The sequence below is a fragment of the Boleophthalmus pectinirostris genome, unplaced genomic scaffold (assembly GCF_026225935.1).
Source record: "Boleophthalmus pectinirostris isolate CB_2022bp ecotype Guang Dong unplaced genomic scaffold, ASM2622593v1 HiC_scaffold_4, whole genome shotgun sequence".
NCBI classification, from domain to species: domain Eukaryota; kingdom Metazoa; phylum Chordata; class Actinopteri; order Gobiiformes; family Gobiidae; genus Boleophthalmus; species Boleophthalmus pectinirostris.
In genome coordinates this window covers 9,003,490-9,031,124 of record NW_026571353.1, presented here as the reverse complement: position 1 = coordinate 9,031,124, position 27,635 = coordinate 9,003,490, and the positions used below count along the sequence as shown (strand labels likewise).

At 36.6% G+C, this 27,635-nt stretch overlaps 1 protein-coding gene across 3 annotated transcripts; it reads left to right on the top strand.

Annotated features, from left to right (window-relative positions):
- Positions 1-418: 418 nt before the first annotated feature.
- On the top strand, positions 419-26,412 carry man1b1b (mannosidase, alpha, class 1B, member 1b). Of its 3 annotated transcripts, none has more exons than XM_055161909.1 (15): positions 419-623; positions 1,693-1,808; positions 2,256-2,364; positions 6,500-6,600; positions 9,711-9,838; positions 10,887-10,996; positions 13,489-13,512; positions 14,153-14,332; positions 15,474-15,622; positions 16,668-16,856; positions 17,546-17,736; positions 19,520-19,640; positions 20,247-20,441; positions 20,692-20,823; positions 21,926-26,412. In XM_055161909.1, exons 2-15 carry the CDS (start codon positions 1,707-1,709, stop codon positions 22,133-22,135), a joined length of 1,941 nt encoding a protein of 646 aa, XP_055017884.1. In that variant the 5' UTR covers positions 419-623; positions 1,693-1,706; the 3' UTR covers positions 22,136-26,412. The 3 variants fall into 3 exon arrangements, with proteins under 3 accessions (XP_055017884.1, XP_055017883.1, XP_020774324.1); XM_055161908.1 differs by having other exon boundaries at positions 6,497-6,600; XM_020918665.2 differs by lacking the exon at positions 13,489-13,512 and having other exon boundaries at positions 6,497-6,600.
- The last annotated feature ends 1,223 nt before the right edge of the window (positions 26,413-27,635 follow it).

The window sequence follows — 27,635 nt, the reverse complement described above, 5'->3', positions numbered from 1 at the left end:
TAATTTGTATTATTATGACCAACATTTTATCACTATTATGGAAAATACAGTATTAATATTTTCTATATATATTTTAATTATATTCAAAGTAGGGTATATTTTAATGTGAGAATTAATGCATATTTGATTATGAATGCATACTTTTATTCATCTGCTTTTCCTGAGGTCCAACACTGAAATTTCCCTATTGTCGCCCAAATAAACACTCTCTTATCTTACAGTTTATTCATTTTCAGTAAGTTAACCTTTCAAAAATGTTAAACAAAATACGATTTCATTAATTTGCCCACCTACCTGCCTGCTGGGGTTGAAGCCGTTGTTGCCAGATTGTTCCCAAATCCAAATATTATTTTAACATTGCAGATCTGAAAATTACATATCCAATCTGGCAACCCCGTATCCTACCAGTCAAACAGCCAAGCAGCAGCATCACACACGGAGCTACAAGTGGAGGGCGTATGATATTTAGATTTTCTTGTTAATTTGCAAAGAAAATCTAAATAAATGAACATATTTAGTCATGTTTTCTTGAGATGACGACGCTACGGAGGCTTTAATAACGCCGATTTAGCCGGTGGTTCATTGACTGGAGTTGCCCTGGATTTGCTTGGTCCCGTGCAAAGGTAATATTTTATTCTTGTCATAGACATAGCTTTCTTTTCACTTCCGCCTTCGACTAAGGTGTCCTGCTGAACGTTTTCCATATAAACAACACAAGTTTAGCTCGCTTATCGCTGAGAATTAAGTATAGGCCTTCAGCTACGCCTCGGTCCACGCTCAACACTGTACCCGCCTTTAGGTCGCCGATCCCGGTGTGCGTTTGCCGATCAGCCGCTGCAGCTGGATGTCAGATGTATGGTCAGTGTAAAATAGGCATCAAAGCTTTGAATTTGGCTTCATGGACTACAAAAACTTAGGCATCGGGGTTGTCAGTAACTTTAAAGTCATAATTGCTTATATTTTTTTATTTCTGTAATTTTTTTGCCTGTTGAATTGTAGTTTTGACAGCTTTAGCCATTTGTGCTAATATCAATATGTGAACTTCACTAGACAGCTGGACCCAAATATGTTTAACAGTTACGTAATTGTGCTTGTTATTTTGTTTAGCATTGCAGATTTTTGTTTAGTTATTACTTTTCAGACCATTTAAAACTATTTTGCTATGGATTTTGTCTTAACAGTGTACTTGTTGTAACATGACCATTTAACCTACTACACAATCTTTTGTTAAAAAATTGCTCTGAGGGTATAAGTATATTGTTTCAACTGGCTGATCTACTGTTGTATTTCACACTATGTTCCATGAGTAAAGTGGGCAAACTGGTATACAGATTCATTCTTTTACTTTTTTACCTCATAAATGCATTCAGTCAGCTCTAACTATGATCTTTTGGTATAGCTTTCACTCTCAAAATGTAAACAAAAACAGACATTTCTGACTATATTACAAATTATTATAGTTGATTACTATGTCTCTTTACAATTAGATCCCGAAAAATATGTTGGATCAAGTATCAGCTTCCAAATATTGGTTCATCCTGGTTGAACATAAACAGTAATGTAATACAACTATTTACTGGCAGTAGGCAGTGGTTGGCTCAGAAATAATGTTAGAATTTTTGTTTACACTAAGGTGCATTCCTACTAAGGTGCATTCCTATTTATAGTATACTGTTTTTTCTCCATCTGTAGGGTGGGCTGGAGACATGCACCCTCCATCTCGACAGGACTATGTGGCTATAACACTTGGACAAAGGGGTGGCACTTACAACAATGGTAAACAGTGGAGGAGGCAGTCCTGCTGGAGGGTGAGTTTTTTGATCGACTAGTTTATCTGTATTGGTCATGTAACTTTTTGTAGAGGAGGGTCCATCGAATGCTTTTATCTGTGGAGATGTTATTGTTTTGTCTGGAATGTTTCACAGTATGGTATTAAACCTTTCTATCTTCATGGAGACCAAACCAGACCAAGTTACAGGTCTGATCTGTGGAAACGCAACCCCACTCACAGTCAGAATGCTTGTTTATCTGAGTATTTTTGAGCTATAAAACCACCTGTAATTGAATAAATGTAAGGTGGACCTGTTTAATGTCGTACTGTGGAACATTTCAAGCAGAGCAATGACATATCCATAGAAACAATCTGGTGACGGACCCCCAACCAAAAAGTCACGCAGTGCACCTTTAAAGTTATATGCTCAATAAATCATTTTTCTTTTCTGTTAAGTTGACTTTTGCAACATTTTGTTTGTCAGAAATGGAAGCAGCTGTCGAGACTCCAGCGCAGCCTCATCCTCTTCACCCTGGTTCTGCTTCTGATCTGTGGACTGGCCTCTTACCCAACCCTCACTGACCACCTCCGAGGTAAGAAGAGATTTCTAAAGGACTCTGTTTTTTCATTAAACCATGAACCACGAGAAATTCTGTACTTTTTGTCTTTATCTTATACAGATATCATTCTTATCCATGTATAAGTAGAAATTGTTTGCAGTTTTTCTTTCCACGACTGAGGAAATAGAGGCATTTTTCTTATCATATACTTTATACTAGGGAAATCAAATCGAAATGGCAATGGATACTAATGTTTGCAATTATTTTCTTTACTAACTGTAACATTTACTGTGTTATTCTGCATACAATCTGGTAACCCTATAATTTAGATCTGTACCAACATGTTCTGAAATACATGTGATTCTTGTGATTGTTATCAATTCTTACTTTGTACAATTCTTGTGGGTGGGTTTAAAATATGAACACTGAACAAAATCCATAAAACACAAACATGATCACAATGCTTGTCAGAAAATGTTTAATTAGATGGTTTTCCCAAATCATTCATCATGCTTCATTCTCACACACACACACGCACACACACAAACAAACAAATCCTGGAACTAAACCAGGACTAGAACAAAATAGAAAAACTACCTCTGGGCAAATCTGGGCTCAAAACAGGACCATTCAGCCCTACATTGTACTGACTCACTACATTTTCATACTTCATTGTGAAACTGTTCTTTTTCTACTGTATAGTTGTAAATACTTTAGCTGTGTTCACACTTGCTCACTTGCACACATACTTACACACGCGAAAACAAATTTTGAAACTAGAACAGGATAGAAAAACTACCATTGGGCTAAGCTGGGCTCAAACTAGGATCCAACCATACCTGAAGTTTCACCTGTTATCTCTTACACCAGTTTACTGTTCAGCAGGTTTTTAAACCCTGTGGGGCACCATTAGGCTTATCTGTATATAGGTGCTAATTGGTGTATTGTTTGTTTACAATGTGTATTTTACTGAGAATACTAGTTTAAATTGTTATGTTAATTAAAAATGTTGTAATGTCCTGGTACCTGTACAATTACTAAACAGATTATGACAACGAGTGCTTAGGTAAATAGTGAGTAAATAGGAGGCATTTTCACACTTCTTAAGGCTGAGTGGGTCGTACTGTACATTCAAAACATGATGTACCTCACACTGATGAAATAAACGCATATGCTTGATTCAAAAGCATTCATTCATTGTTTAAAAATAACAAAGTACTAGCCTCATCTTATCACCGTGGACACAGTAACTAGGCAGATGTGTGGGCAGATGTGTGAACTCACGCTGAAGATGGGCTACAAAGAGCACATTAGATTTTTGTTGGTGCAGTCACTACAATAATGGCTAACACAACATTCATTATTGAAAGATGAAGATGAAGATAAGTGACAAAGTGTAGACAATGATTGAATGTGGTGGGGGAGTGAATCAGGAGGTGTAGTGATGTTTAATGTAACTGTAATGAATTAGACTTGAATAGTGTGACTATTTATTAGGGACTGAAGGGGTGGACTTTCTCCTGGGTCTGGTCCTGGAGAATTTCCATGAACAGCTCCTGGACATGGTTCCGGCTCTGGTCTTGGACTTTCTGCTTTAGTTTTTTCAGCAGAACATACCTGAGCAGTGAGTTGTGAGTTGCTGCTGCTCTTCTTGTGACCAGTGTTTTGATTACTTTCTTGACTCTTTTCAGAACTTGCTTTTTTGTCTGACTGTCTGGCTGTTCTTCTACTGTTAAGCTTGTGTCCAGTACTTCCTGGACATGACCTCTCCTCCTCTTGGTCTCCGGAAGGACTCTGTCCAGAGCAGAGGATCTGTTTCTTTTCTCATCCCGCTTTTCACTCTCACGTTTGGTGCCTCATCTTTGACCCTGGTTTGTGGATGGAGACCCACAGTTGAGGACAGTTGTCCTGAAGGCCTCAGTGAAAGGCCCAGAGCGGACCAGATGCATTGGCTGTTGGAAGAAGATACATGTCAATTTAGATCAATTAACTTTAAAGTACATGTAATTACACATATGTACTATATATTGGATGGCACATTAAAGTTTGCCTTTTTTGTGAATTTGCATTTAACTGTGTGTTGTGAACTTGTCTTACCTTGTGCTCCTTCACTTGAGGCTGGGTTGTGACAGTGAAGGGTCCAGACTTGATCAGTTGCACTGGCTGTTGGGAGAAAATAGATGTCACTTAATAGGTAACAAGGAATATTAACATTAAAGTAAATGCGGTTATATAAGATTATAAACGTAGCTCATTTCGACTTGCTGGCAACCCTTGCAGGTTGTTATCGAAAAAAATAAAGTCAAGTCAAAGTAGATCATAAACTGTTATTGTTTTCAAAGTTAATATACATTGAACATTGTGTTGTGAACTTGTCTTACCTTGTGCTCCTTCACTTGAGGCTGGGTTGTGACAGTGAATGGCCCAGACCTGATCAGATGTACTGGCTGTTGGAAGGAAATAGATGCCAATGATAGATAAATAAACATGATGTTCATATTCTCATTGATGCAATATTTATGTATTAACAACACACTAAAAAGGTATGTACAACTTTGGACACTCGGCCCAGGTGTAGTACAGATACAAAGTGAGAGTTGATAGTGCACAGTGGGCTGGTCTTACCTTGTACTCCCTCAGTGGGGAGTAATTTCTCTCTCTCTGTCTCTCTCTGTCTCTGTCTCTCTGTCTCTCTTTCTCTCTCTCTCTCTCTCTCTCTCTCTCTCTCTCTCTCTCTCTCTCTCTCTCTCTCTCTCTCTCTCTCTCTCTCTCTCTCTCTCTCTCAAATTTATATTTATTATTTTTTATATAATTCAAATGGTGACCTTAAATTGATTAGATTTCAATTCATAGCTCAAATAAACAGTTACAATTTCCCTGAAGTAAAAGTGTTGAAATCAAATATTCATTACATTTTATTGGTAAAAATGTATTCTGATGTATTACATGAATTACAAAAAAATATGTTTTTGCAAATCAGATAGCTAATTGTCTCAGCTTCTTCTCACTCTGCGCTGCCAGGTCCTTTTGAATAAAACCAGTTGGAAATAAACCCAAATATGCTTACTTTGAGTGAGATGAGTCCTCAGAATATGACAGCTAACAGCAACCCAGACATGTGTGAATCTTTTAATTAAACATTGAATTCAATATGTTTTCTCATTATGTCATTCAGCATTGTAGGACTGAAATTCTTGGTCAACTAGAAACATGCCCTGTTGATTGAGTAGTCGATTGAAAGGGGGTGTGGCAAAAGCTCTCAAACAATTCATTATCTCCATGACCTGTCCATGTAATTGCATTCAAAATACCACAACTACATGTGAGTTCATGCAAAAACAACTATTTATACAGAAAAGTATTACATTGTCATATTACGGAAAATGAGATACTAATTGATTCTAAAACTAATTTCTAATAATAATTTGAGCAAATAACGTGCTAAGGTAAAGAAAGTACTATTATTTTGTATATGAAAATCACATTCTATTACTAAAAAGGGCATTTTTTTTATCTTTTGCATTGTGGTATCGTAATCTGTATGGAGTGTAGAGCTCCTGCATCCTCTTAACTAAATCTGACTATGTTGGCAGTGGTGAATTAGTGGAAATTAATGGCACAGTCTACATTTGGAGTTTTTTTTTTTGTGAAATGAAATTGTGGACAGTGATTTATTTGAAAACTAATCAGATTAAACATGAGTGACCCCCAACCTGGCACAGGTGTAGTGTATATATACTGTAAGTCCGGTAGATTTTGTCTTAACTCTGAAATAGCTGGTTGGTTTACTATTCACCTCCTTATCAAAAAGGGTTCCTGGAGGTGTTTGTGAAAAAGATATGTACCGGGCTTTAATATAGTATATAAGTATAACAGTTACTGACACTGATAAATACATGATGTGAAACTGATAAATGATGTGAAACTGATAAAATGGCAAACATACAATGTGCTCTAATGTGACTAATGTGCAGATGTTGTAACTATGTTTCAGCTAAACCACTGAATTAAACACAGAATTAAACAAAGATTTCCAAAATCTTCAGATAATCCACCCTCTACCTTCTTCTTTCTACTGTTGTGCATAATCTGAATAAAAATAATTAATAATTGACTACAGCCCTACAGCATTGTTCCAGCTAAGTCTGTGTGTTGTTATTTTCAGCAGGTGAGGAGGAGACCATGCACCCACTCGTTGCTCGCGTTCTACCAGAGCCAGCTAAACCGGGCCAACTCCCCCTACTCCCCCGACCTGAACAACCATCTAAGGTCTGTACATCACCCAGGCTTTATATAGACACCACACAGCACCCTACTATTACAGGAATGTGTTAGGAGAGGCGTTCAGGTGACATCACAACTCTGTAGGCCAATATTATTTAAAGGTGCATTGTGTTACTTTTCTGGTGGAAGGTCCGTCTCCATGGAGATGTTTATACTTTTTCTAAAATGTTTTACAGTATGGTATTAAACCTTTCTATCATCAGACCAAACCAGACCAAGTTACTGGTCAGTTCTGTGGAGAGGCAACCCTGCTCACAGTCAGAATGCCTGTTTTTCTAGATATTTTTAAGCTGTTAAACCAACTGTAACTCTATAAATAAGTAGTAGGGTAGTGTTGTTTAATGGCCCACTGTGGAACATTGCAGGCAAAGCAGTGACATATCCATAGAAACAAGCAGGTGATGGACTCCCAAACAAAACGTTGCATAGCGCACCTTTGAAGCAACTTCATGTAAGATTTTGGTCATAAATTCCATAAACATGATCTTACTATGTTCCCAGATATGAGGTAGACATGTTCAAATCAAATGTAGCTTTTACTGCTAACAACTGCAATTTATTCGTACAAAATATTGGACATAATGGCTATTGTTGTTTATATGTTCTCAAGGTAATGATCCGATCAGAAAGTAGAATGAGACTCGCATAAGTCGCTCATTTGGGTTGCTGGTTTCAATACTGAAGTCCAGTTGGCTTAAGCGTGCATTGTGTAACTTTTCTCAACCAAAAAGTTGCTTAATGCACCTTTAAACCTAAAAGGACTCTCTCTGATCTGAATCGTCACTATCTAAACCCCACCACCTGCAGCTAGTCATTGCTCAGTGCCTCTAAGCTGTCCGTATAGTGAGAATGAGAAAAACTTCCCCTATATACAGGTTAAGGCACAGGCAACTCAGGTTCAATTGTGAATTTATTTTTATTTTTTTTAAACTGAAAGAGCGCAGGCTATATGCAGCTCAAAGGAATGTTGTTAATATACATTGTTGTAAAATAGACAGTTCTAGGATAGCTCTTGCCACTAATAGAAGCTACCATTTTGAACATTTGTGAATTTACCTTTCGATATTTCTTAAGAATGACAATGTAATGAAACAGAAAAACAGCCTCTTACTCCCTGTGTGAGTAAGCCTCCCACTGATCAGTTTCACAGTAACAGTAAAGCATTGTAGGGTATTCCGAGAAGTGAAAAATTAATGCCTCATGCTTTTTTCCACTTTGTTAGCATCATTGTAAATAGGGATGTAACAACAACTGCAACAACTGAAATATCATTATATTGTATTGTCAAAACTCTCACTATAATATCATGGGCTCACACAACGTCACAATATATCGAATCACATTGTTTTGGTGCAGCAATAGCTAAAGAAAACACAGAGAACTACAGAGACCATGATCCTTTGGTGTTGTCAGAGCAGACTACATGAAGAAATAACTATTACTGAACTATTATTAAATCTTAATTCTTCATATTATAACAATATCAAAGGCTTTTCAAGACTTTTATCAGGAAAATAGCTTACTCACAATCACAATAAATATCGTACTGTGAGCTGCATATCGTGAAAGTATCATATCGAGAGATCTGGATATCGTTACATCCCTAATTATAACAGTACTGCCTCCTGCTTTGTGTGATTCATTCATTCACTATTCATTAGAGTTCTGAAAAGTTTGAATTTAGTTTGGATTTAAATCACTATTTGAATGGCTTTATTTTGCAAAACAAATCAAGATAGCAAATGTGGAGGAGATGTTGTGTTCCCCCCTACTGTCCCATCTCCACTGGACTGTGTAGCTGTAAAATCCTTTGTAAATGCACAGGGTATTGTCAGTTTAATAGCTGGACTCCATGGAGATGCTATTCATTTGCATATACTGTAATGTTTTCCAGTGTAGCATTAGCATAAAGCATAAACGTTTCTGTCTGGCATTCTTTTAAACAGGTGTTTTTATGGCTCAAATATACCTTGAAAAACATAAATCCTTATTGTGAGTTGGGTCTCTTCCTCACAGATCTGACCTGTAACTCAGCCTGGTCATGCTTGTCTCCATGGAGATATGTTTAATGTTCAACTGGAAAACATTTTAGTCTAAGATATAACCCCTTCATTTAGACAAGTAGGTGAGGGAGCCTCCATTAGAAAAGTTACATAGTGCATCTTTATTATTTCTTGTCTATCAAGTTCTAATAATTGTGTAAAGAAAATGACTGCATTTTAACTGTATTTCCAAAACAGTTCAGTACTACGATATGTATGTACTATGTAGTTTAGTATGATATTTAGTGGGGGCAACAGTAGCTCAGTTGGTAAAGTTTTGTCCACTTATCTGTAGGTTGGCGGTTCGAATCCTGCTTTTGACAACATCATTGGTGCTTTTACATGTTACTAACTAGGAAAATACATCAAACTATTGCATTGGTGTTGCTGATTCATCTACAGCTTATACGAGCTCAGCATTTATTTGTATAAGTGTTAACATGGCCGTGATACCAGAAGAAGTCTTTCTTAAACCACTATCTGCAAAGTGAACATGAAATAAACCCACTTTCATCAGCAGAACAGTGTATATGTCAAATGTGTTGCAAAAAACTGTTTCCTTCCTTTGAACAAGCAACGAAACAGTTGCACTGTCAAAATAATTGGGTAAAATGCAGTCACAATATATTGATACAACACCCCATGATATCCATACATTATTATCCAGTTAAATTATACAATATTTTGTTGTTTTGTACACCTCTAGCTGTAGGTGTGTCCTGGGGCAAGACACTTAACCCTCCTAGTATATGAATGTGTGTGTGTGAATGTGATGTGTCTTAAAGATGGAAAATTGCTATATAAAAATAAATTATTGTCATGATACTAAAAATTTCACACTCGATTTGGATACCAAGGAATAAAGTCAATGCTCAATACCATTTCCGATAATAAAAATTTCGGTATTGCTTGATGTGACTTTTTTTTAAGATCAATACGTTTTCGCATCCAGTTTCAAGTTTCTAGTTTTAGGATCGATTAGTATCTGATTTTTAATACTTTTGCAATCCTAATGCTGATGACACTGTTTTATACTTGTATTTCTTTCTGCAGAGGAAATTATCCAACAAGAGAGGACCACCATTACTTCAAAATCTCCAGCCAAAGAATGGAAATGCCTCGAACACAGTTGAAGACAAGGCCGGGGGCGGTAAGGAGGGAGACGAGAAAGGAGTCATCAGGCAAGTCCACTTATTCTGTTGTATCACTTTTCAGTCCAATCTTATTTTGTGTAGAACATTAAACCAACAAAAAGTCTCCAAAGTGCTGCACAGAGTATTCGCAATATAAATTTAACATATTGAATAAAATAAAATGAGCATGTCAATAAAAACAACATAAAAATACTATAATTATTAACAGAAAAACAGGAAATAATATCAGTAAAAGACACACAATTCTAAAGCCGTGTTGAAAGCCAATGAGTGAAGGAGTGTTTTTAAACGAGTCTTAAAAGCACATTGTGTAACTTTTCTGGTGGAGGGTCTGTCAAATGCTTTTCTCCATGGAGATATTATTGCTTTGTCTGGAATATTTCACAGTATGGCATTAAACTTTTTTATCTTCATGGAGACCAAACCAGACCAAGTTACCGCTCACACTCAGAATGCCTGTTTTTCTGGGTATTTTTGAGCTATAAAAACACCATTAATTGAATAAATGTAAGGTAGAGCTGTTTAATGTTATACTGTGGAACATTCCAGGCAGAACCATAGAAAGACCTATCCATAGAAACAAGCAGGTGACGGAAGTGTAGGGAACAATGAGCAGTGGTGTGCAAAAATATGGAAATATTGTTATATATTGTATAATTTAATGTGATGATACAGTATCGATATCGTGGGCTGCTGTATTGATATAGTGCCAAGAATGTTTTTAGGTATTAGCCATGATTTAGCCTTTATTTTTTATTGAACCGTATCGAGTTAAATTGAAATATATCGTATCGAATCGAAAGCGTACTGTATCAAGATATGTATCGTATCGTGGCCTATGTATCGAGGTATGTATCGTATCGGCAACTTCTTAATTATGCCCAGCCCTAACAATGACGTCTGAGATGTGCGGGCCAGTCCATTAAGTGCTTTAAAAAAAAAAAAAAAAACATTTTAAAATCAACTCTAAAATGAATGGAGAAGCAGTACAATGAGGATAAAATAGGCGTGATGTGTTCATTATCCCAGTGAATAGACAGTTTGTTTTACTTATGTCTCATATTTTGTTTCTCAGTTGGCGAGGAGCTGTGATTGAAACTGAACAAGGAACAGAAGGCGCCAAAGATGTAGGGGCCAAAGATGACGCTGCAGGCAACCAGGAAGCAAAAACAGTCAAGGAGTCGGGTTAGATATTTTGAATGCTTTTTTTTTCTTTTAGCGCACATATATATATTTTTATTTTATGATTTTACACACAAAACCGACTTAAAGTGCATATGACAGGTTAGACATAGTTACCTTGATTATATTTAAAGGTCTTATATTCAGCAAAATTGATTTGGGAGGTTTAAGCCATGTTAGAACATTATGAAACATGCCTGGAGTTGTTTTGTTTCATTCACGCATGCATTAGTAACCCTTTATTATTAGTCTGTCTACATCTCCAAAGCTCAAAATGCTTTGTTCCACCTTGTGATGGAGCTGTAGTTTTCAAGTTATCAGTTTTACCTTTTGTTCAGTAGAGATCGGAAATTCCAGGGCTGAAATGATCTGAATGATTATAGTGAAGGTGTATGAAGTTTCAAGACATTTTTTACCACATGACATCACTAGGTAGAACAGAGTGTTTTCCATCTGAGAGAAGAACACAATCTAAAACTACAGGATTTGTGTGTTAAATATTTCTGAATAAAACAAAAAACAACTCCAGGTATGTTTTTGATGAGGAAACAATTTTAACATAGCTCAGAAAATAACGTAATATGGGCCCTTTAAGATTTTACTAAAGCTTACCTAGGCTTTTCTAGTGTTGTAATTTTGGTGACTTTTATCATTTTAGTTGGACATGGACATACTTCGAGTTATATCACCTAGGCCCAAACTAAAATTACATACAATAGTTATGAATTGACAAATTGTGCGTAAATTGTCTATGCATTTTGGATGGATTTGATGAGAGGTATTTCGTTTTAGAACTCATTACTCACACTACTTCCTTGATTCTTCAACTTTTTTTCCCAACTTTTTCTTCACAAACTGGTACTTAACTGATATAAAATGATGATGAATATTATTTTCTTCAGGTACAGGTACTATCCCACCATACTAAGTCAGAATTAGAACAAATATATCAATCTGTCAAATGCACTGTAACATTTTTATACTTCAAATCTCTGTTTTACACAAGAATACTTCACACTATTTACTAGGGATGTAACAATAATTGAATGAAATATCAATTCAAGGCTTTTAAAAGGAAAAAGAAGCATTTCTTCAAATCTGTTCATCACAAGCATCACAATATCGCAATAAATATCGTATTGTGAAATGTAAAATACCATGTGATTTACATATCCTTACATCCCTACTGTTTACAGCATGTCTTTACCACACATCCCACAATAGACTAGAATGTACCGTTAGTAAGGACCGCATTATTTCCCAGTATTTACAAAGTATTTCCCATATTTGGAGACAATGGTGGTAATTATATTAAATACACAACTGAAGGAAAAAGTCAAACATTGTTAACATTATTATATGCAATCTTACATCTAAGCTATAACTAAAATCTTGGCTTGTCTTCACAAATTTGACCACAGTATAAGAAGCGAAACATATCTTCTATATTAGGGATGCACCGATCTAATACTGGTATCGGATATTGGCAATTTTGAATAATTTGCTGGATTGGATGTCAGTGTTCAAATACCGATTTAGCCGATATCCTGGTTGGGGCAAGAAATTGATGTAATACTAATATGACTCTTTACTGGTCAAAGTTTTTCTCTTGTTACTGTAGATATCTGGAGCTGTAGACAAATGTAACTGTAGATAAATAACAGCTACATAACACATTTGGATCAGTTCTGTCTTATGGTAGGGGGGTCCGTCACCTGCTTGTTTCCATGGAGGTGCCTGGAATGTTCCACAGTATGGCATTAAACACTTCTACCTTACATTTATTCAATTACAGGAGGTTTTATAGCTCAAAAATACCTAGAAAATCAGATCATCAAATCATTCTGACTGTGATAGGGGTTGCCTCTCCGTAGATCTGACCTGTAGCTTGGTCTCATTTGGTCTTCATGATGATTGAAAGGTTTTTTACCATATTTTGAAACATCCCAAACAAAGCAAAAATATTTCCACGGAGAAAAGCATTAAACGGACGGACTTTCCACCAGAAAAGTTACATAATGTACCTTTTAAGGAAATAAATGCTGTTTTCGGTCTCTGCACTGGTATCGGTCAATATCGGGCATCGGCGAAAAATACTTAAAGCTTTAGTACTGAAACTGAACTGAAAAAGCTCGGTGCATCCCTATGCTATACCAATTTATTTTTTAAGATTGGTTCAGTAAGGGCCATTGTTTGTTATAAAGGAGATAATTAACTTACCACTGAACTCTCCATTTATGGGAAACACTGATGAGTGGATGCTTTGCCAGTAATTGTCTGCATGCCAGTTTAATTCCCAATCCCCTTACTACTTTTCTTGTTATTTTTTAGCAATTATTTAGAATAAATTGATATGTAATAGTGCAAAATTGTTTCTGCAGTATAGATTAGACTTTTTTGTTTTTTGGTTGTTGCTAATTTGTTTTGGCATGCAGTGAACATCCACCACTGGGAACGTGATTATAAACTGTATTAAAGTGTTGTTTTCTTCACAGATCATTCCAATCACAATATGACAGGTGATTCTAATCATTTTCCCCAAATAATTATAAATAGAACTAAACTGTATCTTTTCTCTTTAAAGGTCCTATATTACACTAAATAGACTCTTTTTGAGCTTTAAGTCATGTTATAATACTGTTATCTATTCTGGTACAGTATATAAAAATATACTGTACCAGGAGTTGTGTTTTGTTTCATTCACACATGTTTGAGTAATCCTTTATTATTAGTCTGTCTGCTTCTCTAAAGCTCTGTAAGTGCTCTGTTCCAACTTTTGATGTCAGGAATGAAGTGATAGTTTTCAAGTTAACCTTTTACCTTTTTGTTCTGTAGAGATTGGAAATTCCACGGCTGAAATTATTCCAATTATATTATTGAAGGTGTATGGAGTTTAAAAACATATTGGAGCACATCTTGTATTAACAAATGACATCACAAAGTGGAACAGAGTGTTTTGTCTTTGTAAGAACTCATCCTAAATATGCAGGGTTTGTGTGTTAAACATGTGTGAATGAAACAAAACGCAACTCCAGGTCTGTTTGTGATGAGGAAACAACATTATAACATAGATCAGAAAACAGCGTAATATGGGCCCTTTAAATATCTGTTTCTGCATTGTGCTTAGATGTAGCAGGCTAACATTTTGTGCATTTTCAGAAGCAGATTGGCTGGCTGCGGTGAAGGACTCTTTCAGACATGCATGGCAGGGATACAAGGACTTCGCCTGGGGTCATGATGAGCTCCGGCCCATCTCCAAATCCTACAGCGAGTGGTTCGGCCTGGGGCTCACCCTCATCGACGCCCTGGACACGATGTGGATTATGGGGCTCAAAACTGGTACTGTGGCTGCATGTGTATTCTACAGGAGTGTCATTTTGTGGTGTAGGGAGTGCTGACTTCTGATTAGAGATGGAGGAATATAGATATGGGGGATGGAACGAGACAGTTTTCGCAAGACGAGATATGAGATTAGGCCCATGAGAAATTTCAGCCTTGCCTAGTACTGCTTTTTGGAACTGTAAGAGATGTAACTCCCTAACTTCTCTTTTGTTCAATCCAAATATAAACTCTTGCACAAAAATCTTGGGAGATAAGTTTTCTCATGTGTGCACATTTTTTTGGCACAGCATCTTGGCCCATTCCTAAAAGATACATCTCTATTCAGGCTTCAGGCATATGGATTTCTCCTTGATTTGAAGGATTTGGCTTGGTGACAGTCCTCTGATGTCCATCCATACATCTATCCATGGCCCTTCGTTGTTATAGCTATAAATACATTCACATCAAAATAGTGTATCTTATGAAAAGGGAAAGGTCTTCACAAAATCCTTGAAATAAGGAAAGAATAATTTGTTTTAAACAAATTATTTTGGGTTGACTCATCATAACAAACATAAAATAAATATTTAAAAAATAAGTGAAATAAGGTAGTCTACATTTTTTTTATATTATATATTTAATTTTATTTAAATATATATATATATATATATATATATATATATATATATATATATATAGATAGATAGATAGATAGATAGATAGATAGATAGATAGATAGATAGATAGATATATAGATATATATAAAAGTTTTAGTTTCTAAACTGCAGAGTTGACAGACCTGCAGCATTCTCCATGGAGATGCCTGAAATGGTTGGCATTAAATGTATGTATCTATATTGCATTTATTCCATTTCAGTAAAGGGACTTGATTCTCCCCAGGTCTGAACTATAATTTGGTCATGCAGGTATCCATGTAATTAGATCAATTTACTTCATTTCAGGCAAATAACATCAACCAATAACATCTCCATGGAGATGAGCATGTAGCAGACCATTGTGCACTGTTAAAAACCCTACCTTGAAAGCCTTTTCATAAGATAATTTATTTCAAAAGATTCAGTTTGATAAATATTCATTAGTAGCAATGTCAGGCTCTTATCATCTGTACGTTCTGAATAATTTGTGTTTTCTTTGACAGAATTTGAAGAAGCAAAAGCCTGGGTGGCCACAGAACTCTCCTTTAACAAAAACGTGGATGTGAACTTGTTTGAAAGCACCATTCGGATCCTTGGAGGACTGCTCAGCACCTATCACCTAACCGGAGACGCATTGTTCCTGGAAAAAGCTGTACGTTTGTCTTATTTGAAACATTTTATACTTTTTTGCTATTTTAACCTTGATATCTTTTGTTCATGATGGTAGAAGATTGCTCTATAAATATCATATCTCCCAAAGCATTTTAGTCTGTCAAGTCTCAATTGGAACTATTTTTAGTGTTTCTAAATTTGTACTGAAAACAAAAGATTATTTGAAGTTAACTTGGACTGACAATGCCCCTTGAGGTTTCACAAATAGTTTAGCTTTGTTTGCCTGCTCTAAACTTACTCACCACCAGATCACAAATAAAGTGAAGTTTTAATATGACAGTGACAAGAAAGGACAGTGGTTCTCAGACTATGGTACTCGGGCTGGTTCTGGTAGTATGCAGCGCCCTCTGGAGTTCTAGTCTTTGTTTATTCCTTATTTGTACTTAAAGATGTACTATGCAACTTTTTATGGTGGAGGGTCGGCTACCATGGAGATCCACAGCATGACATTCAACATATTTATCTTACATTTATTTAATTACAGGTGTTTTTATTTCTAAAAAATATCTTTAAAAACATGCATTCTTACTTTCAGTGAGGTTGCCTCTCCACAAATCTGACCTGTAATTTGACCTGGTAGCATCACCAGATTGTCTTCATGGAAATAATAATAATTAATGCTATACTGTGGAACTTTCAGGACAAAGCAATAATATTTTATATAAGCTGGTGGCGGATCCTCCACCAGAAAAGTTACACAGTGCACCTTTAAATCATAGTTCATTCCTTTTTTTAGAGGTGGTGTTCTCTTGAGTTGGACCTTGTTAATACCTAGTTTCTTTTCTTTTATTGGTAATTAAAATAAAACTGCATAAACATTAACAATATAATAGGCACAGTTACAACTGTAGGTATGAATTCTGTAAGCTTTGTATGGGTCAAACTTTAATGGCTGAATAAGTGGGACAAACCTTATCTCAGTGATTCTTCACGTTAACATATTAAAAATACTATATATCATAATATACCTTCATAATACCTGATATATCTGCCTTACACTTAAAGCTGTTCTTGTGCATTTACAGAAGGACATAGGCTCTCGTCTGATGCCAGCGTTCAAAACCCCGTCTAAGATCCCGTACTCGGACGTGAACATTGGCAAAGGCACCGCCCACCCTCCACGCTGGACCTCAGACAGCACCGTGGCAGAAGTCACAAGTATCCAGCTGGAGTTCAGAGAGCTCAGCCGACTCACACAGGACCCGCAGTACGAGGTCAGCAACAATAATGCCGCTATACTAAAGCTTAAATTGTTTAAGATAGTTTGATTGAATTTATGAAATGATATGGGTTGATTTGTTTCAAAGGGAAACCAAAATCAGTGCTGTGTACTGTCTGCATCTAAAAAAGTGTTTTATTTTTTGCAAACCCAGTGTTCAATGTAACCTTTCTGGTGTAGAGTCACCTGCTGCTTGTCACCTGCTTGTGTGTGTTTGTCAGTGGAGATGTCATTTCTTACCTTGGAGTGTTCCATAGTATGGCATTAAATCTATCTATCTTGCATTATTTAATTTCAGTTTACTGTTTATTGTAGGTTATTTAAAAATACCTTGAATAATATCTGTTCTTATTGTCAGTGGGATTGGTGGTGACACCTGCTTGTCTCTGTAGAGATATCCAAGTTTAATGCCATACTGTGGGACATTCCAGGCAACATAATCCTTTTGCTTTGAGTGCCCTAAAGGTGGAAAAGCACTATATAAAACTGTGACCATTTAGCATGACTATTTACCATTTAAAATATTAATTTAATAAAATAAAGTGACTTAAACCTTCCTGTGCAGGCTGTGCAGAGTTTACATGTTCTCCCTGTTAGTGTTTACATTTTCCTTACCACTAAAAACGATAATGATCTGTTTTTCATCTGCTTTACATAAACTCATGATTGACGTGTGGTTTCCAGGCGGCGGTGGCTGAGGTGATGAACAAAGTGCATAAGCTGGACGGTAAACTGGACGGGCTGGTCCCCATGTTCATAAACACAAACAGCGGGCAGTTCACCCACCAGGGCACCTTCACTCTGGGGGCCCGCGCTGACAGCTACTACGAGTACCTCCTCAAGCAGTGGCTCCAGGGGGGCAAGAAGGAGACGCAGTGAGTCCAGACTACACAATTCTGTTTATAGGGCTGTTTACAGACAGACTTGATAATATTGTAATAATTGTTGTTTTGGAGATATGTATAATTAGAATACTGAGTAGCTTTTCTATTATTAAAATTACTAAAGACATCACAACTACTGAAAATACAGAAATTTGAACCTCCACCAAAACATTCACAGGTACTTTTTCACACGTTTCTGATGCCTTGTGAAAATATCCAGATATTGTTATAAAAAAATAAATAAATTGAGATATACATTTTTGTCAATATCGCCAACCCCAATCAATACTAATTTGTCATTGTAACCATATGCTGTCAGGTGACTTACCCATAATTACTGGCTTCAAACTAAAACATGAAGCTTTTGCCTTAATTACACTGTTTTAATAGAACACTTTTCACACAGTTTTCATTACATGTCTACGTTAGTTAAAGTATCAGTATGAATGTGTATCTTGTTAAAAAAAAACAAAAAAACGTTTTCTAAATCCAGTGGTGGAAACTAACAAAGTAGAAGTAGAAGTGGCATAGTACTGTTGAAGTTTTCAAGAAGTAGAAATTGTAGGTATCTGTATTTTACTTAAGTAGATTTTGAAGTGGACACTTTCTACTTTTTCTTCACTGCATTTGAAAGAAGGTATTTGTACTTTCGACTCCACTATGTGTTAGAACAGGACTGAAAAGTAAAAGTATTTTCTATTATAGTTTGAGACCTGCTGAAAAGGCTGAGGGGTTATTTTTAACACTTTTGTAGTTTGAGCAAACACAAATATACACAAAAAAACAAACAGCTAGGACACAAAACTACTGCTTCAATTGTTTCTGTTGAACAAAATTTTGCATAAATCTTTATCAAAATCACTACATTTGAAGCCATATTTTTTTTTTTTACTTTTTATTCTTTCAGTACATTTTTAAACCGGTACTTTAACACTTTTACTTGAGTAGATTTTGCATGTGAGTGTGTGTGATTACTTCTTCCACCATCGTTGAAATCAAACATAAATACTGCACCTAACTGCTAGAAGAGCCCTGTGCCACACAAATGAAAATAAGACTGCATGGCTGGCTCTGGGACTGTGAAGTGTGAAGGTTAGTGCCACATAAACAGACAGAAGTGATCACATAGCTCCAGTTGCCACGGTAATGGATTAGCTTCTGTTTCGTGCTGTGAATAGGCTTAAACTGTTGTATTTTTAAACATTTGTATTTTATGGTGTAAGTTTTTGTTTGCCTGTTTGTTTCTATGGATATGTCTTTGCTCTGCCTGGAATGTTCCTCAGTATGACATTAAACAGCAGTGGTTTTATTGCTCAAAAATATATAGAAAATAATTCAAATAGACATTCTGACTGAGTGGGGTCGCCTCTCCACAGATCTGAGCTGCAACTTGGCCTGGTTTGATCCCCATAATGATAGAAAGCTTTAATGCTATACTGTGAAACATTCAAGACAGAGCAATAACATCTCCACGGAGAAAAGCATTTCACACACCCTCTGCCAGAAAAGTTACACAATGCACCTTTAACTAACCCAAAACATTTCCCTAACCCTAACTTTAACCAACATCCATTTTTGAACTTAAAGAATTAGCCTGTTCTTAATTAATCAAGTGTGAAAGCTGAACTGACAGACACATTACTACTCTGTCCCAAAAAAAAAACAAAAAAACATATAACGTGGTATGATTTGATAAGAAGAGGCATGTTTTGCAGGGCTTGGGAGAATTCTTATAGTATCTGTGTGATTTGTCTGAATAATATTTTGTGTTTAGGTTTCTGGAGGATTATCTTCAGGCCATAGAGGGAGTGAAGAAGAACCTGGTGCAGAGGACTTCACCAAACGGACTCACGTTTGTGGGAGAGCTTTCGCACGGACAGTTCAGCCCCAAAATGGTGGGTCACACAGCTCCAATGTTTCCTCTGTTTTTACCCCAGATAGTTACCACATAAAGTAGAAAGTACTCAACAGTATAGCAGTTTCACGTACTATACTTTTTTTTTTTTTTTTTTTTAAGATCCTATAGTACGCAAAAGTGACTCTTGTGAGCTTTAAGACAGGTTATAATGTTGTTACCTCCTCAAAAACAGACCTGCAGTTGTGTTTCAGTTTATTCACACATGTCTGTTATGAGTAATCCTTTATTATTAGTCTGTACACATCTCTTAAAATGTTCTGTTCCACCTTGTGATGTCATGAAGCAGTAGTTTTCAAGTTAACAGCTACAATTTACATTTTGTTTAGCAGAGATTGGCAATTCCAGGGCCAAGATTATCCAAATGATTCTAGTGAAATTGTATGGCGTTTAAAAACACAGTAGAGCACTTCCTGTATAACTAGATGACATCACAAGGTGGACTTAACCTAAACATGTATTGTGTGTTTGTGTGTTAAAAATGTGTGAATGAAACAAAACACAACTCCAGGTCTGTTTTTGATGATGAAACAACATTATAACCTAGATCAGAAAATAGCATAATAATAACCTTTCCTCTCCTCAGGACCATCTTGTTTGCTTCCTGCCTGGGACTCTGGCCCTGGGAACTCACAATGGCCTTCCCCAGGACCACATGGATCTGGCCAAACAGATGATGGAGACGTGCTACCAAATGTATAAACAAATGGAGACCGGGCTGAGTCCAGAGATAGTCCACTTCAACATGCACCAAGGCAGCGTGCGTGACATCGAAGTCAAGGTTAGCAATTATAGATATATATATTTTTGTCACTTTTTAAAAATTGGGATCTGTGCATTTTTTCATAAGAGAAAACGAAAGCAAAGGAAACAAAAACAGTTGGTGACACTTGAATATTCTACTTTTGCGATGTCCAGTTTTCCCCATTTTTCTTCATTTGTGCCTCTTGCTGGAATTACAGATATTTGAGATCTGTATGAGATTAAATATGGCAAGTTGGTTACTTTTGTATTCTTATTTTGTTCCATAGTTGGCTGACAGACACAACCTGCTGCGACCAGAGACTGTGGAGAGCCTCTTCTACCTTTACAGATTCACAAAGGATCATAAGTACCGGCAGTGGGGCTGGGAAATACTGCAAAACTTTAATAAGTATACAAAGGTGAGTCCTTCTTAAGGTAGAGATGAAGGTGCAGATTTCTTTTCTCACAAATAACTTACAGCAACTGATTCAATCGTTTTAACTGTTATACAACTAACATGGAACAGCATTAATCAAATAAAAGTTTGATTTGTTTATTTAATGAGAGGTTTGGTCAACAGCGGACCTCAGACTCACCCACTTTTGCCTGGCACTTACTTAAGCAGGAATTTCAATGGAGAATTTGAGAAAAGATGCTAAAATATAGTAAAAAATATAATAAAGTAGGTTAATTTGTGTAAAATGTCCAATGTTCATGCGCACCAACAAGTTAATGCGCTGATTATCTGGGGCACTTCAAAAAGGTTTTGTAGTCCATATAGAACTTATTTATTCTCAAGATTGGCAGCCCCATGCTAAATAATACAAGAAGAATACTGGAACAGGTTTCTGACTCAATATCAGTATCGGTATTGGTGTATCCCTAGAAAAAGACAATATTGGCACTATAACTGGTGAGGGGTCAGACATACAATACGCTTGTCTCCATGGAGATGTATTGTAAAGATATTTTCAATCACAGGTACTGTATTACTCAATAATACTTTGAAAAGCATGCATTCTCTCCGTGTGCAGGTCCACCTCTTCACAGTGTCCATGGAGATGTACTTTTCAGTTAAAGGTGCTTTGCGTAGATGGTCTGCCACCTGCTTGACTCCCTGTAGATGCTATTGTTTTTTTTCTTCGGATGTTCTACAGTATGGCATTTAATTTAATCATCTCCATGGAGACAAGCAGCTACATCACCAGACCAAGTTACAGGTCAGATCTGTGAAGAAGTGGAACCCCACTCAGTAAGAATAAAAGAGAAACAAAAACTCCTCTAATTGAATCAATACAAGATATAAGTATTTAATGCCATACTGCGGAACATCCCAGGCAAAACAATAACATCACCATAGAGACAAGCAGATGACGGACCCTCCATCAGAAAAGTAATACACATTGCACCTTTAAAGCAATAACATCTCCATGGAGACATGCTGGAGGCAGATTCTCTCCCAGAAAAGTGACACAGCGCATCTTTAAACATGTGTAATATTTTCATCATACTTGTGCTCAGGTCTCCTCCGGCGGCTACACGTCCGTCAACAACGTTCGGGACCCGGACTACCCCAGCCCCCGGGACAAGATGGAGAGCTTCTTTTTGGGAGAGACCCTCAAGTACCTGTACCTGCTTTTCTCCGACGACTTCAAGCTCATCAACCTGGACGAGTACGTCTTTAACACCGAGGCCCACCCCCTGCCCATATGGCCTTCCTCTGCCGCGTGAGCCATGGACGCACACAAACCAACCGCACAAGATAATCTCAGGGTCAGTCCAACATGGAGGAGCAGGACTTTTCTTACCCTGAACTCAAGTCTGTTTGTTGAGCCATGGCTAAAACAGCAAATATGGCAAAACTGGGCGTCAAAGCATTATTTCATTTTCTTTAAAGAGGGGGTATTATGCTGAATTTATTTTTATTATTTTTTAGCATTCCACCTAGTTGTAAAGTTGTTCTCTCATCAGAAACATGCCTGAAGAGGTTTGATAGGTCAACCATGCATGTTTAGAAGCCCAGAATTTGACCCTCTTCCTATTAATTTATATTAGCGGGGGCCCATGTGTGGCTCCTTGCCCTGGGCCCCCAAATTTCTGTAGACGGACCTGATGCTCCCACACGACAATTCTCCATAAATATACAAAAAACATGATATAAAACTACAACTGAACAACGTGATAAACCTGATGTGACGTGCAGTAGTTTAATTAACCAGCTGCACGCTCATTGTGTTGTGATAGCGCTCTGAAGGAGTAGTGACAAAAATGAAAGCAAAATGTATAAAACAAGCCAATACGCTGTTTTCGCCAAATATAGCATTTTAAAAACGATAAAAGTGATCTAAATATGTTATGTGTTAGCAGTTAGTACCCCATAGGGAAAAAAAAAAGTAAAATACCCCCTCTTGAAAGGTGTATTGTGTAATTTTTCCAGTGGAGGGCCCTTCAAATCTTTGTTATTGCTTTGTTTGGAATGTTTCACAGTATTAAACTTTTCTATCTTCATGGAGACCAAACCAGACCAAGTTACAGGTCAGATCTTTGGAGAGGCAACTCCGCTCACAGCCAAGAATACCCGTTTTTCAAGGTATTTTTCAGCTATAAAGCCACCTGTAATTGAATATATGTAAGGTAGACATGTTTAACTTCATTTAAGGGTGGAACATTCCAGGCGGAACAATGACATATCCATAAAAACAAGCAGGCGATGGACCCAAAACCAAAAAGTTACACATTGAACCTTTAAATGTTAACTTTTTTGCAGAGGAATGTTTTGAGTGATTTCAGCAAAACTCAAATCTTAATTGTGTGTAATGAAAGTGATAGAGGACCTGCGCAGGTTTTAAGAAAATTATATTTATGTAACGCGTAATTTGCAGGATGTTTTGTAAAAGCATTTAGCACTGTCTAGCAAGCAAACTTTGGTGGATGAAGTAATCAATTTTGTTACTTAAGTAAAAGTACAGATACAGTGGCAAAAGATTATTCTCACATGAAAAAATCGACTTCACGAAAGCTATTGAAGTACCTGTTAAAAATAAAAAAAAAAGTTAAAAGTAAAAGTATTTTGAACAATTAAAGCATCAAATGTAGTTATTTTAAAATGTTTGGTGGTTTAAGTGATTCAATAGATTTCTTAATTTTTCTATCTGGTTTTGTGTATTTGGTTTGCTCAAAGTTGAGACGTTAACTCAAATTAAATGTGCTAAAAATAAGTCTCAGCGAATAAAAAAGCACTTTTTACTTTTTGTTCCAGATCTAAAATGTTCTGGAGTCGAAAGTACCTACTGCTATCTGCTTTAAAAAATAGTGAAGTAAAAGTAAAAAGTATCCACTGTAAAACTGACTCAAGTAAAGTGCAGATACCGAAAAATTGTACTTGAGTAGCGTACTTTTACTTTTGTACTTTGTTACCTTCCACCAATGCATAGAATAGATGGAAGATGTGTTTTGCCCTACACCTGATGATCTGATGTACTTAAAGGAGAAGTGCGTGTATTTTTATCTATAGGTATTTTAAGAAGTTATTGTAATCAACTGAAGCTCCTTTGGTATGTCATGGTTTGAAATTCCTTACAAGTTTAGGAACAACAAGTGAGCGACCTTGAATTGGTATTTTTGGAAGAAATTTGCACGATTTAGTCAAAACAAGAAACTAACAAAGGCTCCATTTATCAGATGCGTGTCCTAGCAACGCAAAGCAGACAAAAGCAAGACAGAACCCTTCTAAAAGTGCTGTGACCAAAAACTACAGAAAACCAAAATGTTATGGTCGTGTTAGTATATTTTTATTACAAACACTGATAAATAAAAAGGCTGATTATTTCCCACGTTAATATTACGAGAACTGATCTAACTTGTATTTTAAAGGTCCTGTATTACGCTGTTTTCTGATCTGTGTTTCCTCATCACAAACATACCTGGACTTGTGTTTTGTTGTTGTTTCATTCACACAAGTTTAACACACAAACCCTACATATTTAGGTTGTGTTCTCAAACAGAAAACACTCATTTCCACCTTATGATGTCATGTTAATACAGGAAGTGATCTGCTTAGTTTTTAAACTTAATAAACCTTCACTAGAATCATTTGGATAATTTCAGTCCTGGAATTGCCGATCTCTACTGAACAAAAAGTAAAAGTTAGCCGTTAACTTGACAACTACCACTTCATGACATCACAAGGTGGAACAGTCTGTCTTCATATTAAACGCTGAAAATGCACTGATAATAAAAGATTACTCAAACATGTGTGAATGAAACAAAACACAACTCCAGGTATGTTTTTGTATGTTTGAGTCAATTTTGTGTAATATAGGACCTTTAAACCATTGGTGTATAGAAAACTAATGCATTATCTAATTTCTTAAAACAGAATATTGTCAAATTTTACCTGTTTACATTGTTTATGCTGTAGTTAACTATCCACTATTTGACTATTTGTACCATTGTTATACCTCAGTTTACCTCGCAGTATTCCAAGACAAGCTGTCTAGCCAGCCGTGGAACTAAAGTGATTGATAGTTTTGCATAGTACTTGTTTACTTACTCACAATATTGCAGGGTTTCAGACAATATTATACTATGAAATATTACATACAGGGAGCAGCTAAAATTAATATAGTTTAATTAGTTGTAATACAGTGAGTTCTTGGTTGTAGTGGTGTAGAAAACTAGGGAAAACTGTCTCTTGCCCCCCATTCGGAAGTAAAATATGTCATTATTATATTTTAGAATCTGAAAATTTCCAAGTAAAAAATACAATAAGTTCTCTGTAATGGATGGAGCTAAAAATGTAGCTTTGATTGACTTTAAGGTGGGACTATTGACTGTGAAACCAATCGGAGAAACTGGGAAACCATCAAAAGCTCATTACAGTCAGGGCCGTCGCTAGAAATTTGGGGGCCTGGGGCAAGAAGACTCACATGGGCCCCCTTCTAGTATAATTTTTTTTTTGAATTGTCAGATGTAGGGCAAACACACGTATAAGTACAGATATAATTCCTGTTTCTGTTTAATACCAGTACATTCAAGAGGGAAACCAGTTGCACAAATGTAGCATCCGTGTTCCATCTTCTCCCAGTTTTTGCCAATCAGCACAAGTTACTGTGAAGACTTTTCTCTTCTTTTACAAATATTTTCAAATGTTGCGCTTTTTTGTCTGAGCAGCTGCTATTTTGAATGTAATTTTATTGTAGTCCTGATTTGTAGTGTTGTCAGATTATAGTTGGATCTTAATATATTGATTTGTAGTGTTTGTACAATGTAAAATAGTCCGCTATGAATTCTTGTAAATCTCTTTAGTTCGCTTCATCTTTTTTGAATTTGTATCGAGACCAAATTTTGTATTTCGTGCTAATTTTTCCGGAAATGTCCTTGTTGTGCCTTTAATGTTGCTTCAGAGACCATTGACCATTGTCCTGTCCATACAAGCTGTTTCTACTGCCACATTCTCACTTGCAGTATCCATGGGTTTCGGAACGGCGGAAAACTTGGGGCTTGTTTTGCCGTAGCGATTAACAATTTAAAACGAAATATTATCTTTTTTAATTGGAAAAGTATTCAAAATGGTGCGTCAAACAAAAGCTGAGACCCACGGATTAGGGTTGTCTGACAAAAGTATCAAAAATTAGATTGTACTCGCTATTGAAGCTACTAGATACTCATTTGAGCAGGTAAAAAACGTCACATTCACAGGACAGAAGTGAACGTTTCCTGAAGAGCTTTAAAATGATCTTGAGCTGTATCAGAAAAAGTATAAGAGTACATAGGCTAGTATAGATACGGAAGCCGAGAGGGGTCACAACAAACGCAAACGCCGCAACAAATACAAATGCGACAACACAACAAAAAGCCACAACGCACCAAAAAAAACACAACGGAAATGACCGTGAGACTCTGTATTTGTTGCGGCGTTTGCATTAAAATAAATGTCACAACACAAATGCACATGCCGCAACACATTAAAAAGCCACAACACATCAAAAAGCCACAACGGAAGTGACCGCGGGACTCTATTTTCCGACGGACCGATCAAGCGGCAAGTGAAGAAGAACTACAACGTGACTTTTACTTACGTTTCCAACTTCTCCGTTTCTTTACTTTTCACATTGTAGTTCTTCTTCTTCACTTGCCGCTTGATCGGTCCGTTGGAAAATAGAGTCCCGCAGTCACTTCCGTTGTGGCTTTTTAATGTGTTGCGGCATTTGCGTTTGTGTTGTGGCGTTTGTATTTGTTGCGGCGTTTGCATTAAAATAGAGTCCCGCGGTCATTTCCGTTGTGGCTTTTTTTGGTGTGTTGTGGCTTTTTGTTGTGTTGTCGCATTTGTAATTGTTTGTTGTGACCCCTCTCGGCTTCCGTATATAGACCCATGGACCGCTACGGAACCTACCTGGACCACTGAAGGATTACACAGATATAAGACCTCATAGTAATATGAAAAAGTGCTACGATTTAACGTTGGAAATCACATTCTGTTGTCGAAAGAAAGTTTTTTTTTTTTTTTCGTGGAATCTGTATTTAGTATCGAAATCGAGTTTGAAATTTTAGTATTGTGACAACGTGGACCATGGATACAGCAATTGTACACATACTCAATATCCACAAGGGCTCACTATACGATCCCAGTGTGTTTCAGCATAACTTCTGAGCCAAAGATATGCTGAACGATGATGTAATACTGGTGTTTATTATGATACAAAGCCATTTCTCCAAATTTCAGGAATAAGCAAAGTCGTTTAAATGCTTTTGATACAGTTTTAGCTCAGATATTTTTAGACTAAAAAGGATCAATTGCATTGTTTTTTTTCCACAGGAAGCACTGACAAATGTGAATCTAGTCTGGTGAGCAACATGCCTAAAAATAGTAGTAATAAACTCGCTCTAAATGGCCATTTGAAGATACTACACAGTCTTCTAAGAGTAGGCTCACCAGTCATCTTGCATTGTAATGTTTTTGCAGGTAGATTTTAACACTTTGGAGGGACTTCTACAAAAAAACAGTGACTCAGTTTCATTTGGAATGTGAAAAATGCCTAACTTGCCTTTTCTCTTACAGTGTTTTACTTTCACATTTTAATACATCTACCTGGCTAAAGATTGTATTCGTTCCAATTAGCCTAAAAGTAACAAGGGCTATACTAAAAAATAAGTAGCGATTATTTAGAATCTGTCAGAATTAAAAGTTCTGATTTATCCCAAATTTTATTACCGTATTTTCCGCACTATA